The 16545-nt window shown below is 46.6% G+C and overlaps 1 protein-coding gene across 1 annotated transcript in view; it reads left to right on the top strand.

Moving 5' to 3' along the window:
* NT5C1A (5'-nucleotidase, cytosolic IA) overlaps positions 1 to 16313 on the top strand; it is a 16683-nt gene extending 370 nt beyond the window's left edge. Inside the window, exons 3-8 of the mRNA XM_027864766.1 lie at positions 45 to 181; positions 4884 to 5051; positions 8700 to 8829; positions 12220 to 12342; positions 15154 to 15338; positions 15945 to 16313. Coding sequence (XP_027720567.1) covers positions 45 to 181; positions 4884 to 5051; positions 8700 to 8829; positions 12220 to 12342; positions 15154 to 15338; positions 15945 to 16313 — 1112 coding nt within the window. The remainder of the gene's footprint in view (positions 1 to 44; positions 182 to 4883; positions 5052 to 8699; positions 8830 to 12219; positions 12343 to 15153; positions 15339 to 15944) is intronic.
* Positions 16314 to 16545: the final 232 nt, after the last annotated feature.

Below are 16545 nucleotides of genomic sequence, written 5' to 3' on the forward strand. Positions count from 1 at the left end.
CCTCCTCCTCCTCCCCCTCTCCCTCCCCTCTTGTCCCCTCTCAGTCTCTGGCAAGGACTGGGTGTTTATTTCAGTTCTGGCCCGGGCTTTGTGCGTCTCCTTTTCCCCATCAGAATGCCCTCCCCCTCCCTCCTCCTATCAGTCCCCAGCCCCTGGTCACAACCCGGCTTCATACTGTTGGGTCTCAAAGCACATGTTTTTCCAATTGAATTAAATCTAAATGAATGGAATGGAGGGTGGCTTCCCTGTCCAGACTCGTGGCTCTGGGCTCTCTGGAATGTAGGACCTGAGGGTCCCCTGTCCTGGATCACTGGGGGCTCTAACTACTGATATTTTTGTTCCAGACTGCCTATCCCAATAGTCTGTAGAGCTGTATGGAGCCCTGGTGGAACATGGGGGCACTGACATTTAGGCAGGGGGGCTAGGGAGGAAGGGAGGGCCTCAGACTGTTGGCCCCAGGCGACAGACAGATATTTCCTCTGATTTAGAACTGGCAGGGACCTTACGCATAATTAGCCCAACTACCTCATTCTACAAATGAAGAAATGGAGTTGAATTGATAGTTCAGAGAGTAAATGGCACATCCAATATTGGAATCCAGGCTATCCAAGTCAAGCCTGCTTCCACGCTCTGGAGGAGAAACTGAGTAGCCTTGTCTGCTGGCTCCTTCCCTACTGCCTGCAAACATGCCCATGTCTCTCCCATCAAAACACTGAACTTAAGCTTTCTAGCCCCACTATCATCCTCTGTCTCCTCTGACCTTGTGGTCAAACTCCTTGAAAAGGCCTCTGTAATAGATTCTCTCATTCTCTTCTTAACCACTTACAATCCAACTGCTGGCCTCATCGTTCAACTAAAGCTGCTCTCTCCGAAGTCACCAGTGATCTCTTAATTGCTAAATCCAGTGGCCTTTTCTCAATCCTCATTCTTGATTTCTTCGAAGGCTTTGACACTGCTGATCACTCTCTTTTCCTTGATATTCTCTTCTCGCCAGGTTTTCAGGATACCACGTTCTCCTGGTTCTCCTCTTACCTATCTGACCTCTTCCTCTCTGTCGCCTTTGCTTCATCTTCATCCAAGTCATGCCCAATAACTATGGGTGTCCCTCAGGGCTCTCTGTCCTGGGCCCTCTTCTCTTCTCTCTCTATGCTACTTCACTTGGAGATCTCATCAGCTCCCATGGATTTAATGATCATTTTTATGCTGATGATCCTCAGATCTACCTATCCCGCCTTAACCTCTCTGCTGGCCTCCAATCTCACATCTCCATCTGCCTTTCAGAAAACTCAAATTCAACATGTTCAAAACTGAACTCATTAGCTTTCCTCTTAAATCCTACCCTCCCCCCACTACCTTCCCTATTACTGTAGAGGGCCACACCATCCTCCCAGTCCCTCAGGCTCACAACCCTGGAGTCATTCGGGATTCCTCACCATCTCTCACCCCCCCCCCCCCCCCCCCCCCCCCCCCCCCATATCTGAGCTATTGCCAAGGCTTATCAATTTCTTCTTTTCAATATCTCTCCAATGTACCCCCTTCTCTCTTCTGACACTGCCACCACCCTGGTGCTGACTCTCATTGCCTTATGATTAGACTGATACAAAAGCCTGCTGGTGGGTCTGCCTGCCTCGTCTTTCCCCCTCCAGTCCACTTTCCATTCAGCTGCCAATGTGATTTTCCTAAAGTGCAGGTCTGACCATGGCACCTTCGTCCTCAGTAGACTTCATTGGCTCCCCATTGCCTTCAGGATCAAATATAAAATCCTCTGTTTGCAGTTCAAAGCCCTTCATAACCTAGCTCACTCACCCCCTTCTACTTTTCTGATTCACACACTTTGATCCAGTGACACCGACCTTCTTACTGTGCCTTCACTCCAACTCTCAGCTCTGGGCATTTTTTCTGACTGTCCCCCATTCCATGTCCATCCTGGCTTCCCTGGCTTCCTTCAGTTCCTAATTAAAATCTCATCTTCTACCTTTCCCTTGCCTTTCCCAACGCCTCCTAATTCTAGTGCCTTCCCCCTTTAAATTATTTCCTATTTATCCTGTATAGAGCTTGTTTGCATGTATCTGTTTGCTCATTGTCTCCCCTGTTAGATTGTGAGCTCCTTGAGGGCAGGGACTCTCTTTTGCCTCTTTGTGCATCCCCTGCTTAGCATAGTGCCTAGCACATAGCAGGCACTTAATAAATGTTTATTGACTGACTAATTGACTGATTGGTCCTCTGAATGTGGTCCAAATTGAAGACAACTTGCTGTTGTCTTCAGCTGTCAGATGTTGAGCAGGAACAGATAAGGGATTAAGGGCTGTCCAGCATTCAGGGACTTGGAGGAGCCCACAGTATGCCCCCTGTTCCCTTTGCTCTCCTCTAGAGAGGCAGCTCTCAGGGTAGACACACAGACCCCACCCCCAACTGCCCTAAACTGACCCTGGAACTCCTCCTGGGCCAGCCCTGCTCAGCTGGGGCTCCAGGAGGACCCACAGCTAGGGCTTCAGTAGATTTCCCAAGAACTCGACCTTCTGGGCTCCTAGCCAGTGCTAGGTCCCCCAGGACTCCCTGGCTTGGGAACTTCACACTACACTAGGTGTCTCTTTCCCTCTAAAGCACTCCTCTCTCGTTCCTGATGCCCCACCCTTGCTTCACTTTCCTCCCCCCCAGCCCTGAGGTGAACTTGAAGGAAGGATTCTGGGGCCCTTGTTGCCATCACCCCTTCTCTTCTACCTTACCAGAGAACAGGAGGCTGAGGATAAGAGAGCCCCCCAAGTCCAATCCTGGGGAAATGGAGTATCCTCCTGTCTCCACAAATTCACCGCCCAGGCTAAGACAATGTTTTGACCTACAACCCTGTCTTTAGCCTTACTCAGTTACCTCTGGGAAGGATTTTAGAAGAAAGGTAAATGGAGAGTAGACCTCAACCTTCCTTCCCAGGACTGTTACAAAGAATTCTTGCACTTGGGGTATAGTAAAAGAGGACAGTATGACCCTAGGTCTGGTCAAATCAAGAGACAGTTGGGGGATAGCCCACCTCCCAGAGAGTGACCAAGAGACCATCTGAGACAGGCCTGGACAGGATGGGAGAGAACAGGGACCTTGGGAGCTCAAGCTTCTGCTTGACATCTCTTTAGACTATTGATCCATCTTCCTCCTTCCTTCCTTTCCCCTCTCCTCTCTGTGTTGTCATTAAAAAAGCAGCTTTTCAGGAAACTGTCTCTTTTCCCCAAACCAGCCTTTTATGGTGCCTGAGTAGAGGTAGAAAGACAGAGACACAGAGAGAGACAAAGACAGACAGACAGAAAAAGCAACCAAGTGATATATGTATGTATGTATGCATTTTTGTAGATGTATGAATATATGTGTGTATATGTGGCATCTGTGCATCCCTTCACATGTGGACCCCCAAAAAACTCATTATGGGTTCAGGCACTTTCTGGGTCAAAACCATAGCTCATGAACCCTCATCAGTGTATTTAGTTTTATCAACCAGTCAGAGGACACATTAATTCTTTTTTTGTTCTTTTTCTTTTTTAACACACATTTTAAAATTTTGAGTTCTAAATTCTCCCTCCCTTTTGTCCCTCCCCTATTCATCGAGAAGGCATGCAATATGATGCCCATTATACATGAGGAGATAGTAATTTAAAGCAAACTTACAAGTTATGTGACTCTGGACAAATTCTCTCACCTCCCTAAGCCTCAGTTTCCTCCTCTACACAATGAAGATAATACTTGTACTACCTATTCCATAGGACTGCTATAAGAAAAAGTGCTTTGTAAGGCTCAAAGTGTTACATAAATTGGTATAGTTTATGCTTATTAGGACCTCTTCTGTGCATATGTGCGCCTCTGTGTGTAAATATGTATGCATATCTGTGGTCTTTACTCTACATCAGACTGCACTGAAGGGGAGCCTGGTAGTCCCAGACTAGGAAGGAGGAGACAAGATCCTGACCTCAGGGAGCCCTGAGTCTGGGCAGATGTTGCCCCTCTAAAGGCAGTTAAATGGCCCTATGGATAGAGTGCCTAACTTGGAATCAGGAATGCCTGAGTTCAAAACCTGCCTTAGACACTTATTAGTTTTGTGACCCTGGGCAAGTTATATAACCTTCCTCAGGTTCCCCATCTGTATAATTGGAATAATAATAATACCTATCTCCCAGGGTTGCTGAGAGGTTAAAATGAGATAACAATGGTAAAGTGTTTAGCAAACTTTAAAGCATTAGCTAAATGCTGATTATTATCTTAGCTTGAAGAGAGTAAAGATACTTCAAACTTGGGGCTCCCTGAGGCCAGGACTATGTCTTCTTTGAGATAAGAGAAGGAGAAGGAAAATTAGCATTTATATCATGCCTACTGTGTGCTGGACACTATGCTAAGCACTTTTTACAAATATTATCTTAGTTGATCCTTACAACAACCCTGGGAAGTAGGTGCTATTATTATACCCACTTTACAGTTGAGGAAACTGAGGCAGACGGGTTAAATGACTTGCCCAGGATCATATAGCTAGTAAGTGTCAAAGTGCAGATTTGAACTCAAGTCTTCCTTACTCCACACAGCTCTCTATTCACTGTGTCACCTAACTGCCTGAAGGAAGACACTGTGGTCATTTCCCCCCTTTAAGGTAGAAGAGATAATACCTCTTCCTTGGATGGGGGGTGGGGAATGGGGTGGCCAGGATCCTGGAGGACAGGGGTGTTTCCATTTCAGAAGAGCAGCGATATATCTACCATCATACTGGGGTTCCCTGAGGGCACGGTCTTGTTTCTCTCGCAGGCTGAGAGTTCCCCATGGGAATGATTGTGGCTTGTCCTCCCTCTGTCTTCCCAGCGGCACCCAGGAGGGCTCTTTGGCCAATGAGTCACCTTCTCTCCCTTTCTCTGCAGCCCAAACCCCAAAATGCCATCACCATCGCTGTGTCGTCGAGGGCCCTCTTCCGAATGGAGGAGGAGCAGCGCATCTACAAGGAGAAGGGAGTGGAGGAGTATGTTCGGTACCAGCTAGAGCACGAAAATGAACCACTCAGCCCAGGGCCCGCTTTCCCCTTTGTGAGAGTAAGTGTGGATGAGTCCAGCTCATTCCTCCCTTCTCCCATCTTTGCCCAGCCTGACAATATAGTCCCACAATGTAGATTGGCAGGAAGGGTTCATTCTTAGGATTCTAGAAGTTAGAGCTGGAAGGACCCTAGAGATCATCTCGCCCAATGCAGTCATTTTACAAAGGAGGAAACTGAGGCCCATCTGTGCAACCAACATTTATTAATCACCTACTGTGTGCAAAGCCTTGTGCTAGGCACTGGAGGTAAAAAACTTAAATAAAATAGGATCCTTGCCCTCATCGAGCTTAAAGTCTGATGAAAGACAATGGATAATGAAACACATCCTTTCAATGCTTCATGATCAGTGAGCTCAACTCCATAGATCCTCTTTGGGCAAATAGCCTAACCCCTTTATGCTGTCTGCTAGACAGCTTTCATGAACTATTATGGCCAAAAGATGAATCACCTTGCAGGCAGCCCACAAGTATAGGTGTGACGTCCCTCCATTGAGCTAGTCTGGGTCTTGGGTGGCAGATCCAGTCTCATTGGACCAGTACTCAAAGCCTTTCCATCTTGGTGGAACCTACAAGAGCCTGTGCTTTGAGAGGCCAGAGGGAGCTCTGTACTATGACAAGATAGCAGAGGAGAAAGTCAGTGGAAGGTCATTTCAATACATAATATCACGTGATGCATCCATTAGAGAGATGCCAAATACGTTGTGAGGTTCCAGGTGATTCAATCCAAGGTGAGGTGAAGGATGCCTTCTTGGAAGAGGTGGCATTTGAATTGAACTTTAAAAGATGATTTGTGGGGGCAGCCAGGTGGCACAGTGGATAGAGCACTGGCCCTGGAGTCAGGAGGACCTGAGTTCAAATCTGACCTCAGACTCTTGACACTTACTAGCTGTGTGACGCCGGGCAAGTCACTTAACCCCATTGCCTAGCAAAAAAATAAAAAATAAAAAAAAAATAAAAAACAAAACAAAGGCAAAAAAAAATGGTTGGAATTTAAAAGGCAAAGAGGAATAGGGAAGGCATTCTATGGATATGGGCAGCTAGGTGGCATAAAGGATGGAGTACTGGGCCTGGAGTCAAGGAGACCAAACAACTAAAGGCCTAAACCACAAAACAAATCTATGGATATGGAACAGTTTGAGGGAAAGCACAGAAGGCTGCATGTGTGGAGGACACAAAGGGAATTCTAATCTGATTCGAACACTGAGCATCCAAAGGAACCTCTCAGTCAGTGGTGTGCTGAGAAATGTTTAACAACCAGCTCTCTGAGGGAAAAATGCATACTTGGCACACTCCAAAGCTTAATCTGCATTAGTATTAACACTTTCTCCATCAATTCCTTAGGCCAGACAATCAACAAAACACCACATTGAGCCAGACTCAGTAGTGTTGCCAATTCCCTAGGCATAAACACTCATGCTGAATTGGCTCTCAGAAGCCAGTATCAGCTACCTCCAACGCTCCCCCCACTCCTACCCCTGCCAAACTCCACTTAGCGCCTTCTATGACATCAAGGGCAGACTTGAATAGGATGTGCTCAGCATCGTTAGAAAGACTACCCACAAATGGGAGTACTGAAATATGACATCATCAGCCTTGCCTTGAAGACCTCTTGCCCATTCCTAGGACCATTCATAATAAGAGCTATCATGCATATGGAGCTTTAAGGTTTGCAAAGTGCTTTACAAATATTAACACATTTGGTCCTTACAATAACCCTGGGAGGTAGGTATTATTATGACCCCCATTTCACAGAAGAGGAAGCTGAGGCCAATAAGGTTAAGTGACTTGCCCAGGGTCACCCAACTAGTAAGTGTCTGAGGCTGAGATTTGAACTCAGGTTTTCCTGAATAGGGGCAGCTAGGTGGTTCAGTGGATAGAGAACTGGGCATCGAATCAGGAAGACTCATCTTCCTGAATTCAAATCTGGCCTCAGATACTTACTAACTTCACCCTGTTTGCCTTGGTTTCCTCATCTGTAAAATGAGAAGGAAATGGCAAACCACTCCAGTATCTTTGTCAGGAAAATCCCCAAAGGGGTCACAAAGAGTCAGACACAACTGAAAAACAACTGAATAACTTCCTGACTCCAGGTCCAGTATTCACTGTTCCAGCCAGTAACTGTATCCATCCACTGTATCTACTATGCCACCTGGGAACTCTATTAGCTAGCATGGTTTTCCTTTCAAGTCTAAATCTTCCTGTCTGAAACTCCCCCCATTTCTTCTAGTCCTGCCCTCTGTGACAAAGCAGAAGAAGCCTTCCACAGAACCCTCCAGATATCCTAAGACAGCAATCACGTCACTGCTAAGTCATCCCTAGTTTCTTCCACACACCCTCTTATGGTGTAGTCTCCAAACTTCTTACCTTCCTGCTTGTCCACTTGTAGATACAATCTAGCTTTTTTATGTACTGCCTAAAATGTGGCACTCAATCCTGAACCCAACATTTTAACCTTGTTTCTTCTACAGAGAATAATAATGATCATAATAAATGTACTCTCCATGTCTCCATCCAAGCCATTAGTAAAGACTGAAGAGCACTGGATTTGGCATCAGCAGATAAGAGTTTAAATCTTGGCTTGACTACTTACCATCTGTATAACTGGGAAAATCATTTCTTTTCTCTGGGTCTCAGTTCCCTGTTCTAGAAAAAGAGATGATTGGACTAGATAATCCTCCAGTGTACATTCAACAAATATTTATTAAATGCTTAGTGTGAAGAGCCGTGTGTGGGGTTTTGAGAAGAGATACTGGTCTAGCTAAGACATAAACCTTGCCCTCAGGGAGCTCATTGTGTAGCAGGAGCATAAGACACAAACATAGGTAACCATAAGGCCCACGATCGCATGATAAGTGCATTGGAGAGGCACCAAAAAAAGTGTGAGATTGGAAGGACAAAGTTGTGGGGAGGTGGGGAGGGACAGAGGTTAAGGAAGGCTTCACAGAGCATTCATTTTGTGATGCTCACAGGACATAGAGAGGGAGAATGCAGAGGGATCTTCTGATACTCCTTACCCAGGGGGATACTCCTTACCCTGACTTCCTGTGTGACCTCGGACATGACATTTTCTTATTCCCTTTAGATCTCTGATTTTCCTTTTGTACAATAGGAAGGATGCTGCTCTCCTAGCATCCCATGTGGGTGACCCTGGGAGACCAGCTAAGGCAATCTCACAAGACCCTTCTGTAGCCTAACAAGTACCTCACGGGGGAATAAAGTCGAGAACAGATAGAGGATAGAGGAACAGATTAGAGGAAGCAACGCGCTCCAATTTTAGAGTTTAGACCTTGGGAAAATTCACAACAAAAACTGGTCTGGACTAGATAATGGAGGAAGGTTATGGAGGCACTTTCAGGACAGAATAAGCAGATTGGGTTTTGTTTGGGAGGGTTTGGGGGCAAAGGGTCAGTTGTGGGGTGCCACTAGCTGTGGGAAAGCTCACAGGCCTAGGATTTGAAAGATTCTCCCTAGTGTGACTAGAATGGAACTTGGGGGCAAGGGAGTAGCTGGAATGGCCCTGTGTTTGTTATCACCTTAGTGGGTGGGTTTATTCCCTGTTCTGTGGAATATAAAATAAGCTGAGGAGCTCCTTGAGGTCCAAGGAGGCTCTATGGTCTAGGCTACAGGCTCTCCCTTCCCCTGCCCAGGCTCTGGAGGCTGTGAACAGCCGGCTTCGGGAGCTGTATCCTGACAGTGAGGACCTCTTCGACATCGTCCTCATGACCAACAACCATGCCCAGGTTGGGGTCCGGCTTATCAACAGCATCAACCACTACAGTAAGTATGGCACCCCATGTAATGTAGTCAGGACAAGAGACCCACCCACAAACCACCCTGTTCAGGAAGCACAGACAGAGCCCCTGCTGTGCCCCAGCATCTATGACAGGCACAGAGATACAAACACAAAGTAAAAAACAATTCCTATCTCCCTTCTGCTCCAGGATGTGGGAGAAGAGGAAACACACAACAAAGCCAAGTATATACAGGATAATTTGAGGAGAAAGGACAGAGCAATCATAATCAAAAGGGATTGTGGAAGGTTTTCCATAGCAGATGGTACATGATCTGAGCCTTGGAGGAGGTTAAGGATTCTAAGAGGCCAGGTGGGAGGAGGAAGTTTATTCCAGGTATGCAAAGGCATGGAGGTGGGAGATTAGGGACTGAGTTCAATGAACAGCAAATAAGTTAGTTTGGTTGGACCATAGAGTGTATGAAGTGGAGTGGTACATCTGAAAAGGTGGACTTGAGCCAGCCTGTGAAAAGTTTTAAATGCCAACCTTAGGCAACCTTAGGCATGTTCCAGAAAAAAATTGGGAACCACCAATATTTGTTGAGTAAAGGGAGTGACATTGTCAAACCTGTGCTTTTGGGAAGATTGTTTTGACAGTTACGTGGAGAATGGATTAGAGGGGAACTGGAAAATGGAAGTCCAATTAGGAGGCAGTTGCAATAGTTCAAGGAACAGGTAATGAGGGTCTGAACCAGGATAGTAGCCATATTAATAGAAGAAGGGGATGAATATGATGAGAAGTGCTGTAGGGATAGAATCAAAAAGAATTAGCAGCTGATTGACTATGGGGACTGAGAGAGAGGGAAGAGTTGAGATGACTCTGAGATTATGAACCTGGGTGTGTGGAAAATTAATCGTGCCTTTGAAAGAGATAAGGAAGTTTAGAGAAGTATCTCAATGTGTGTGTGTGCGCGCCTGCACATGTGTGGAAGATAATGAGGTTTGTTTCGGAAATACTGATTTTGAGATGACATCCAGAGACATCCAGGAAGAAAGGACCAGTAGACTTTCAGGGATAAAATAGTGATAACAGGCTTTTTGGTGATGCTCAGAAGAAAGGTTGTATCTGTAGAATAAGAAGTCATCTGCATAGAGGTGATCATTGAATCCACGGGATGAGATCTCTAAGTTAGAGAGACTGTTGAGAAAGAAAAAAAGGGAGATTAGAGTAGGGTTTGAGAGAATTAGGATTAGGGTTATATTCTGTTCAAGGAAACAGAATGACAGGAGACTCCCACTGTTAGGGGTCAAGACTTTTCTCTCTGGATTTGTTCTACAAGTATAGAATAATGGGAACAGGAGGGGATCTTTGAATAAACTGTAGAATACAAAACATTAGAGAGGTAAGGGATCATAGCACACAGTATGTCTGAACTGGAAAGGACCTCAGAACATTGAGGGGGAGGGCACAACAGGTGCTGTCCAAAACTGGTGCCAGAATGTAAACATTTTCCTTGTTAGATGCTGAATGACCCTTTATTGAAGATGTTATAAAGAGGAATTTCACTCAGGTCCCTGAAGACCCTTCCAAATCTGTGATTTGCCAATTCTGTGACCTGAGAATGTGGAATGTCACTCCCCAGTAGAAGTGACCTGAGATTATAGAGCTGGAAGGTACCTTAGCAGAACGGGATACAAGTGCCAGACTTGTATTCAGGAGAGCCTTGTTGGGTCTGAGTCCAGCCTTGACACTTACTAGCTGTGTAATCATGGGTAAGTCACTAACTCTCTCAGGACTTCAGTTTTTTCATCTGTAGAATGGGGATTATTATCCTTATGCTGCCTAACTCAAAGGATTGTCATGAGAAAAGTACTCTGCAAACTTGGAAGTACTGTATGAACATGACTTGTTCTTATTGATGTTGTTAATATTAGACCTCGAAGGCACCTAGACCATAGAAGGTCAGAACTGGGAAGGATCTTAGAACCTAGAAGGTTAGAACTAGAAGGGTCCTTAGCATATAGAATGTCAGAGCTGTGAGTGGTCTTATAACATATAATACTAAATTATGATGATGATAATAATCTTTCCAGGGCTTAGTTTTCTCTTCTGTAAAATGGGGATAATCATGCCATATAGTGAGGAAGAAAAAAAAAACCCTTTAAAAGTCTTAGAGAGGGGCAACTAGGTGGTGCAGTGGATTGAGCACTGGCCCTGGAGTCAGGAGGACCTGAGTTCAAATCTGGCCTCAGACACTTATTAGCTGTGTGACCCTGGGCAAATCACTTAATCCTATTGCCTCAAAAAAAAAAGTCTTAAAGACGCATCATGACTGTGAAGAGTATTAGACTCTTCTAGAGTCAGGAAGGACTGGGTTCAAATGTTGTATCTGACATTTCTTCTCTGGGTGACCGTGAGCAAGTCATTTAGGATCTCACAGCCTCAGTTTCCTCATCTGTACGCCCATCTTACAGTGAGATAAAGTCTATAAAGGGCTTTGTAAACTTTAAAACATTTCTATAAATGTGAGTTACTGTTATTAAAACTCCAGAAGTTGGAGTTAAATGACCTGCCTGTGGCCATCCATGGCTTCCAGTGACAATGACCTTGACAACACAAGATAGGTAAGGTCCTGGAGCCCTTCATATTAGCATAGCCCCACCCATCTCCCACAGTGCTCTCAGGAGGGCAATAGGACATCATTATATGGTTACACATAGTAATACTCAGTAACTGCATGCAATTCCCCCAAAGTGCCCTGGGAGTGTCATTTCAAAGCCTTACCCTGCAAGGACAAGGGGGTAGTCTGATCTTTACACATTTGTCAGTTTGGGCCCAACCCTTTTCCCCAAAGCCTCATCCAATAATAATAACAGCTCATGTTTTGTAAACTTTTATTCATGTTTACAAAGCACTTTCAATCTATTATCACATTTGATCATTGTGATATCCCCTATGAGGCTGGTGACCCATTTTTCTGAAGAAGAAACTTAGGCCCATAGAAGGGCAATGACTTACCCAATGTCATACTAGTAAGCTTGTTTAGACTTGTCTAGATTATCTAGTCTCAGGGTCTAGATTTGAACATTAATCTTTTTCTGTGTCCTTACCACTACACCATGCTGCCTCCTGGAAGGAGAGGCCATCAGGAGAAAGGTGGTGTTTACCCAACATTGGTCATTTATTGAGCATCTTCTGTATGTGGAACCACTGTGCTAGCCTTTCTTTCCTCCCTCTACCCAACAGGATACCCTGTATCCCATGGGCCCAGCACCAATAGCCTATATACAATGGAGCCAAGATGGTGGCACCTACCCATTGGATTTGGTCATGAGGTCCTGAAATTTGACCATGACTTTATTTTATGATCAGGTGGGGCTGATTAGGCCTGCTTGATGCTAACTAGTTTGGCCTCAGTTTTAACCCTTTTCCCTAGACCTATTCATCGAGAGGTTCTGCATGACTGGGGGAAATAGTCCCATCTGCTACCTGAAGGCCTACCACACCAACCTCTACCTGTCCTCTGACGAAGAGAAAGTGAGTGAAGCCATAGGAGAGGGTGAGTCTGGGGCAGGGAAGGGGATGGGCCAGGGGTGCCAAGAAATCTTAGGAGGATAGAGAAAACCCTGGACAGAGCCTGCTGAGGGAGGATCCTGCACAATATAGAGGGTGGTGTTGTGTTCTTGGTTACCATGATGATCCAGGTGGGGAGGGTACTCTTTGGGATGTGGGGCTGAAATGGAGTCTTCATTCTGCGCTCCTGGGCTCTGGGAACAATACCAACAGTTACTCCTGTTTATACAGGGTGTCCGAAAAGTCTTGGGATACTATGTATACTTTTTTTTTTGTTTAGTCATTTCCAGTAGTGTCCAACTCTTCATGACCCCATTTGGGGTTTTCTTGGCAAAGATACTGAAGTGGTCAGTCATTTCCTTTCTCCAGTTCATTTTACAGATGAAGAAACTGAGGCAAACAGGGTTAAGTGACTTGCCCAGGGTCACACAGCTAGTAAGTGTATGGGGCCGGATTTGAACTCAGATCTTCCTGCCTCCAGGTCCGGCACTCTATTCATTGCACCACCTAGCTGCCCCCTATGGATATCTTTTTACTACATAAAAATACTCTTCTCACAATATCTCTGAGAGGTAGGTCATACAAGTGTTATTAGTCCCATTTTAAAGATGAGAGAACTAAGGCTCATTGAGGGGAAGTAATTTCCCCCAAGCTTTGTGATGGAGTCACACAACTAATGAGTGTCAAAAGTCACAACTTGAACCCAGGCCATTCTGAGTTCTCTGTGGATTTGTTCTTACTATGTTTAGATGGATAAGATCCCAGGAAGTGGAGCTTCTGGTTTCCATGGAAACCCAAAGCATGGTGTAGACTAGTGTCCATGAACCTCCTGCAGTCCTCTGCCCCATCCCCCAATCTCAGCAGGAGCAGGGGCCCCTTGGGGATGGCACAGAATCTCTCAGCTATGCCTGAGGAACTAGACACCAGAAAGTTCTAGAAGGGATAATGTCAGTGCTTGCATCACATTGCAGGAGGGACACTGGTAAAATGGAACATGGCCAGAGGAGTGCAAACAGGGTGGGGATATGCCTGGAAATAAACTTGCTGAGGTGACCTGGACTTAGCTTCTTCCCAGTAGGAGCCTCAGTTTCCCTATCTGTTAAAAAAATTCCCTTATGGTTCTGACATTCTCCATGTTCTTTTCCAGCTCTATGTTCTCAGACCCCCTTTAGCTCTAATGTTCTTTGTTCTGAGTTCCCTTCTAATTATGTCAATTCTCTAGGGTCCCTCCTACCACTGATACTCAGGGTTCTAAGATTCCTGCCATCTCAGACATTCCTTATTCTTGGGGCCCTTCATCCTTAATGTCCTCTGTTCTAAAGCCCCCATTCTAGGGACCTTTCCAGCTCTAACATTCTGGCATTCTGTGAGTCTGGGCTCTGTTCTGCCTGGGTGATATGACTGGCTCTCCTCTGCCTCTCTGTTAGAGCCTGGACTAGGGCTGGGAGCCCTCAGGGTCTGTCCACAGGACCAGGAGTCCTTCCAGAGACTCCATCTGGTCAGAAAGGATAGCTCAGGGATCCCAATACATGCTCCCCTCCCCCACCCATTCCTCTCAGCATGGCCCAAATATGAACTGTCCAGAGTGAGAGAGGCACATGTCAGGCAAGCCCTTGCTTCGTTCCCCCAAGATCCTAAGAATAGTGGGGGCTGGGCTGTGAGAAGCTTTAGCCAGAGCCATCTGGGGAGCTGGAGCCCCATAGCTTTTCTACAGTGGAGAGACCATCAGGACCCTGTTGAGGGGAACCCTCCTTCCCTGGGATCACTTGGTCACTCATGGCTCTCAGCAGTTTATTGGGCACAGCTTCCAAATGGGACAGTGGGGGTGGAGGAAGGAGGAGGAAAAAACACACACATACACACACACACACCATCTGGGTTGGAACAGACAAGAGAGAAGGGAAATTTCCCCTCTGTTCTCAGGTTTTTTAGGGCAGGACAGACCTGGCATTCTGAAGGGCAGAGGACACATTCAGCCTTCACAGGTGGATGGATGCAGGCTGGCTACAGTCATACTGGGTGGTTGTGGCATCAGAGGGCTCCAACAGAGGATGCCCCTCAGCTCCCCACCCCACTATTCCTGGTCCATGGCCATCCTTCAAGGCATAGATTGGGTATCTCCTCTTGGAACTGAAAAATCTGAAAATTAGACTCATGGCATGTCAGAGCTGTAATAGACCTCAGAGGCCAGCTAAACCAAGGGCCGTCAACCTTTTATTGTGTCCTGGACCCCTTAAACAAAGGTGAAGCCTATGGACCCCTTCTCAGAATGATGTTTTTAAATGCACAAAATAAAATACATAGGATTATTGAGGAAACCAATTATGTTGAAATACAGTCATCAAAATATTAACAACAACAAAAACAAGTTCACAGATTGGAGGTTAAGAATCCCTGGTTTAGTCCAATCTCCTAATTTTACATAGTAGGAAACAGGTTCAGAGAGGGTGAGTTATTTATATACATAGGATCATAGGGAGGCCGCTTTCTTATTTTACAGAGTTGGAAACTGAGGCCCAGGGAAGTTAAGTGAATTGCCCAAGGTCATACAGGTAGTAAGTATCAGAGGTGAGATTTGAATCCACATGCTCTGACTCCAGAAACAGGTCTCTTTCTGCTGTGCCAGTGAGGGACCAGGGCTAGAGTTCTGGCTTCTTGACTCACATCCCAGGGTGCCTTCTGCCTCTCCAGGTGATTAGCAGAGATGTCTAAAAGCCCGAGTATGAGAAGACCAGGTCCCAAGTCACAAGCCTAGAGGGGGATTGATCCCATACATCTCCTTTGTTTCTTCCCAAAGGGATTGCAGCTGCCACCATCTTCAGCCCCAGCAAAGATGTGGCAGTGCCCCAGAGCCAGCTTCGTGTGGCGTTTGACGGAGATGCTGTTCTCTTTTCTGATGAGTCTGAGCAGATTGTGAAGGCCCATGGGCTCGACATGTTCTTTGAGCATGAGAAGACATATGAGAACAAGCCCCTGGCTCAGGTATATGCCTGAACTCACCAAGCACTCTCATTTCCACACTGAGCCCCTATCATTACTCTGAGCCCTCATCCCCACCCCTGATCTCTCCTCCCCATCCCTGAGCCTCTATCCTTACACTGAGCCCCCATCCAGGATCTATCATCCCCATCACTGAGCCCCCTCCATCCCTAAACTGAATCTCCATCCCCATCACTGAGTCCCCATCCCCATCACCAAGCCCCCTCAATCCCTACACTTAGCCCCCATCCCCATCACTGATCTCTCATCTTCAACACTGAGCTTCTATCATTGAGCGCCTATCCTTACACTGAGCCCCGATCCCTATCACTGATCTCTCTTCCCCATCACTGAGACCCCTCCATCCCTACACTGAGCCTCCATCACCATCACTGATCTCTCCTCCCCATCACTGAGACCCTCCATCCCTACACTGAACTCCCATGCCCATCACTGAGCCCCCATACGTACAATGAGACCCATCCCTGGTATTGAGTCCTCTCCCCATACTGAGCCCCTTTCCCCTCACAGGGCAATGGGAGGATCATTGAGGCTCCAACCTGCCCTGGTCAGGTAAAGTATGGAGCCACCTCCACGTTCTCCCCACAGGGCCCCCTAAAGGGTTTCTTGGAGGCCCTGGGCAGACTGCAGAAGAAGTTTTACTCCAAAGGCCTAAGGCTGGAGTGCCCGATCCGCACCTACTTGGTGACAGCACGTAGTGCTGCGAGCTCAGGGGCTCGTGCCCTGAAGACCCTCCGCAGTTGGGGCCTGGAGACAGATGAGGCCCTGTTCCTGGCTGGAGCCCCCAAAGGCCCCCTGCTTGAAAAGATTCGTCCACACATCTTCTTTGATGACCAGATGTTCCACGTGACTGGGGCACAGGAAATGGGCACTGTGGCTGCCCACGTCCCCTATGGCGTGGCCCAGGCACCCCGGCGGACAGCGCCAGAGAGGCAGGCCCCCCCAGCAGCTCAATAGTCCTTCTGGCCGTTCCGGCAGCGAGGCCTTCTGAAAAAGGCAAAGCAGAGGAGTAGGAAGGATGCTGGCCTCCAAAGAATTGGGTGCAACTGGGGGCTGAATCGTCTTCTCTGTGCCTTGGATTTCTCATCTGCAAAATGGAGTTAATGACTGACCCTGCCCCACAGGTCATTGTGAAGAAAGCTCTTTGTATACTATCAAAATGGGAGCTTTCATTGTTATTGACATTCAG

The sequence above is a fragment of the Vombatus ursinus genome, unplaced genomic scaffold, assembly GCF_900497805.2.
Source record: "Vombatus ursinus unplaced genomic scaffold, bare-nosed wombat genome assembly UNPS02014775.1, whole genome shotgun sequence".
Lineage (NCBI taxonomy): Eukaryota > Metazoa > Chordata > Mammalia > Diprotodontia > Vombatidae > Vombatus > Vombatus ursinus.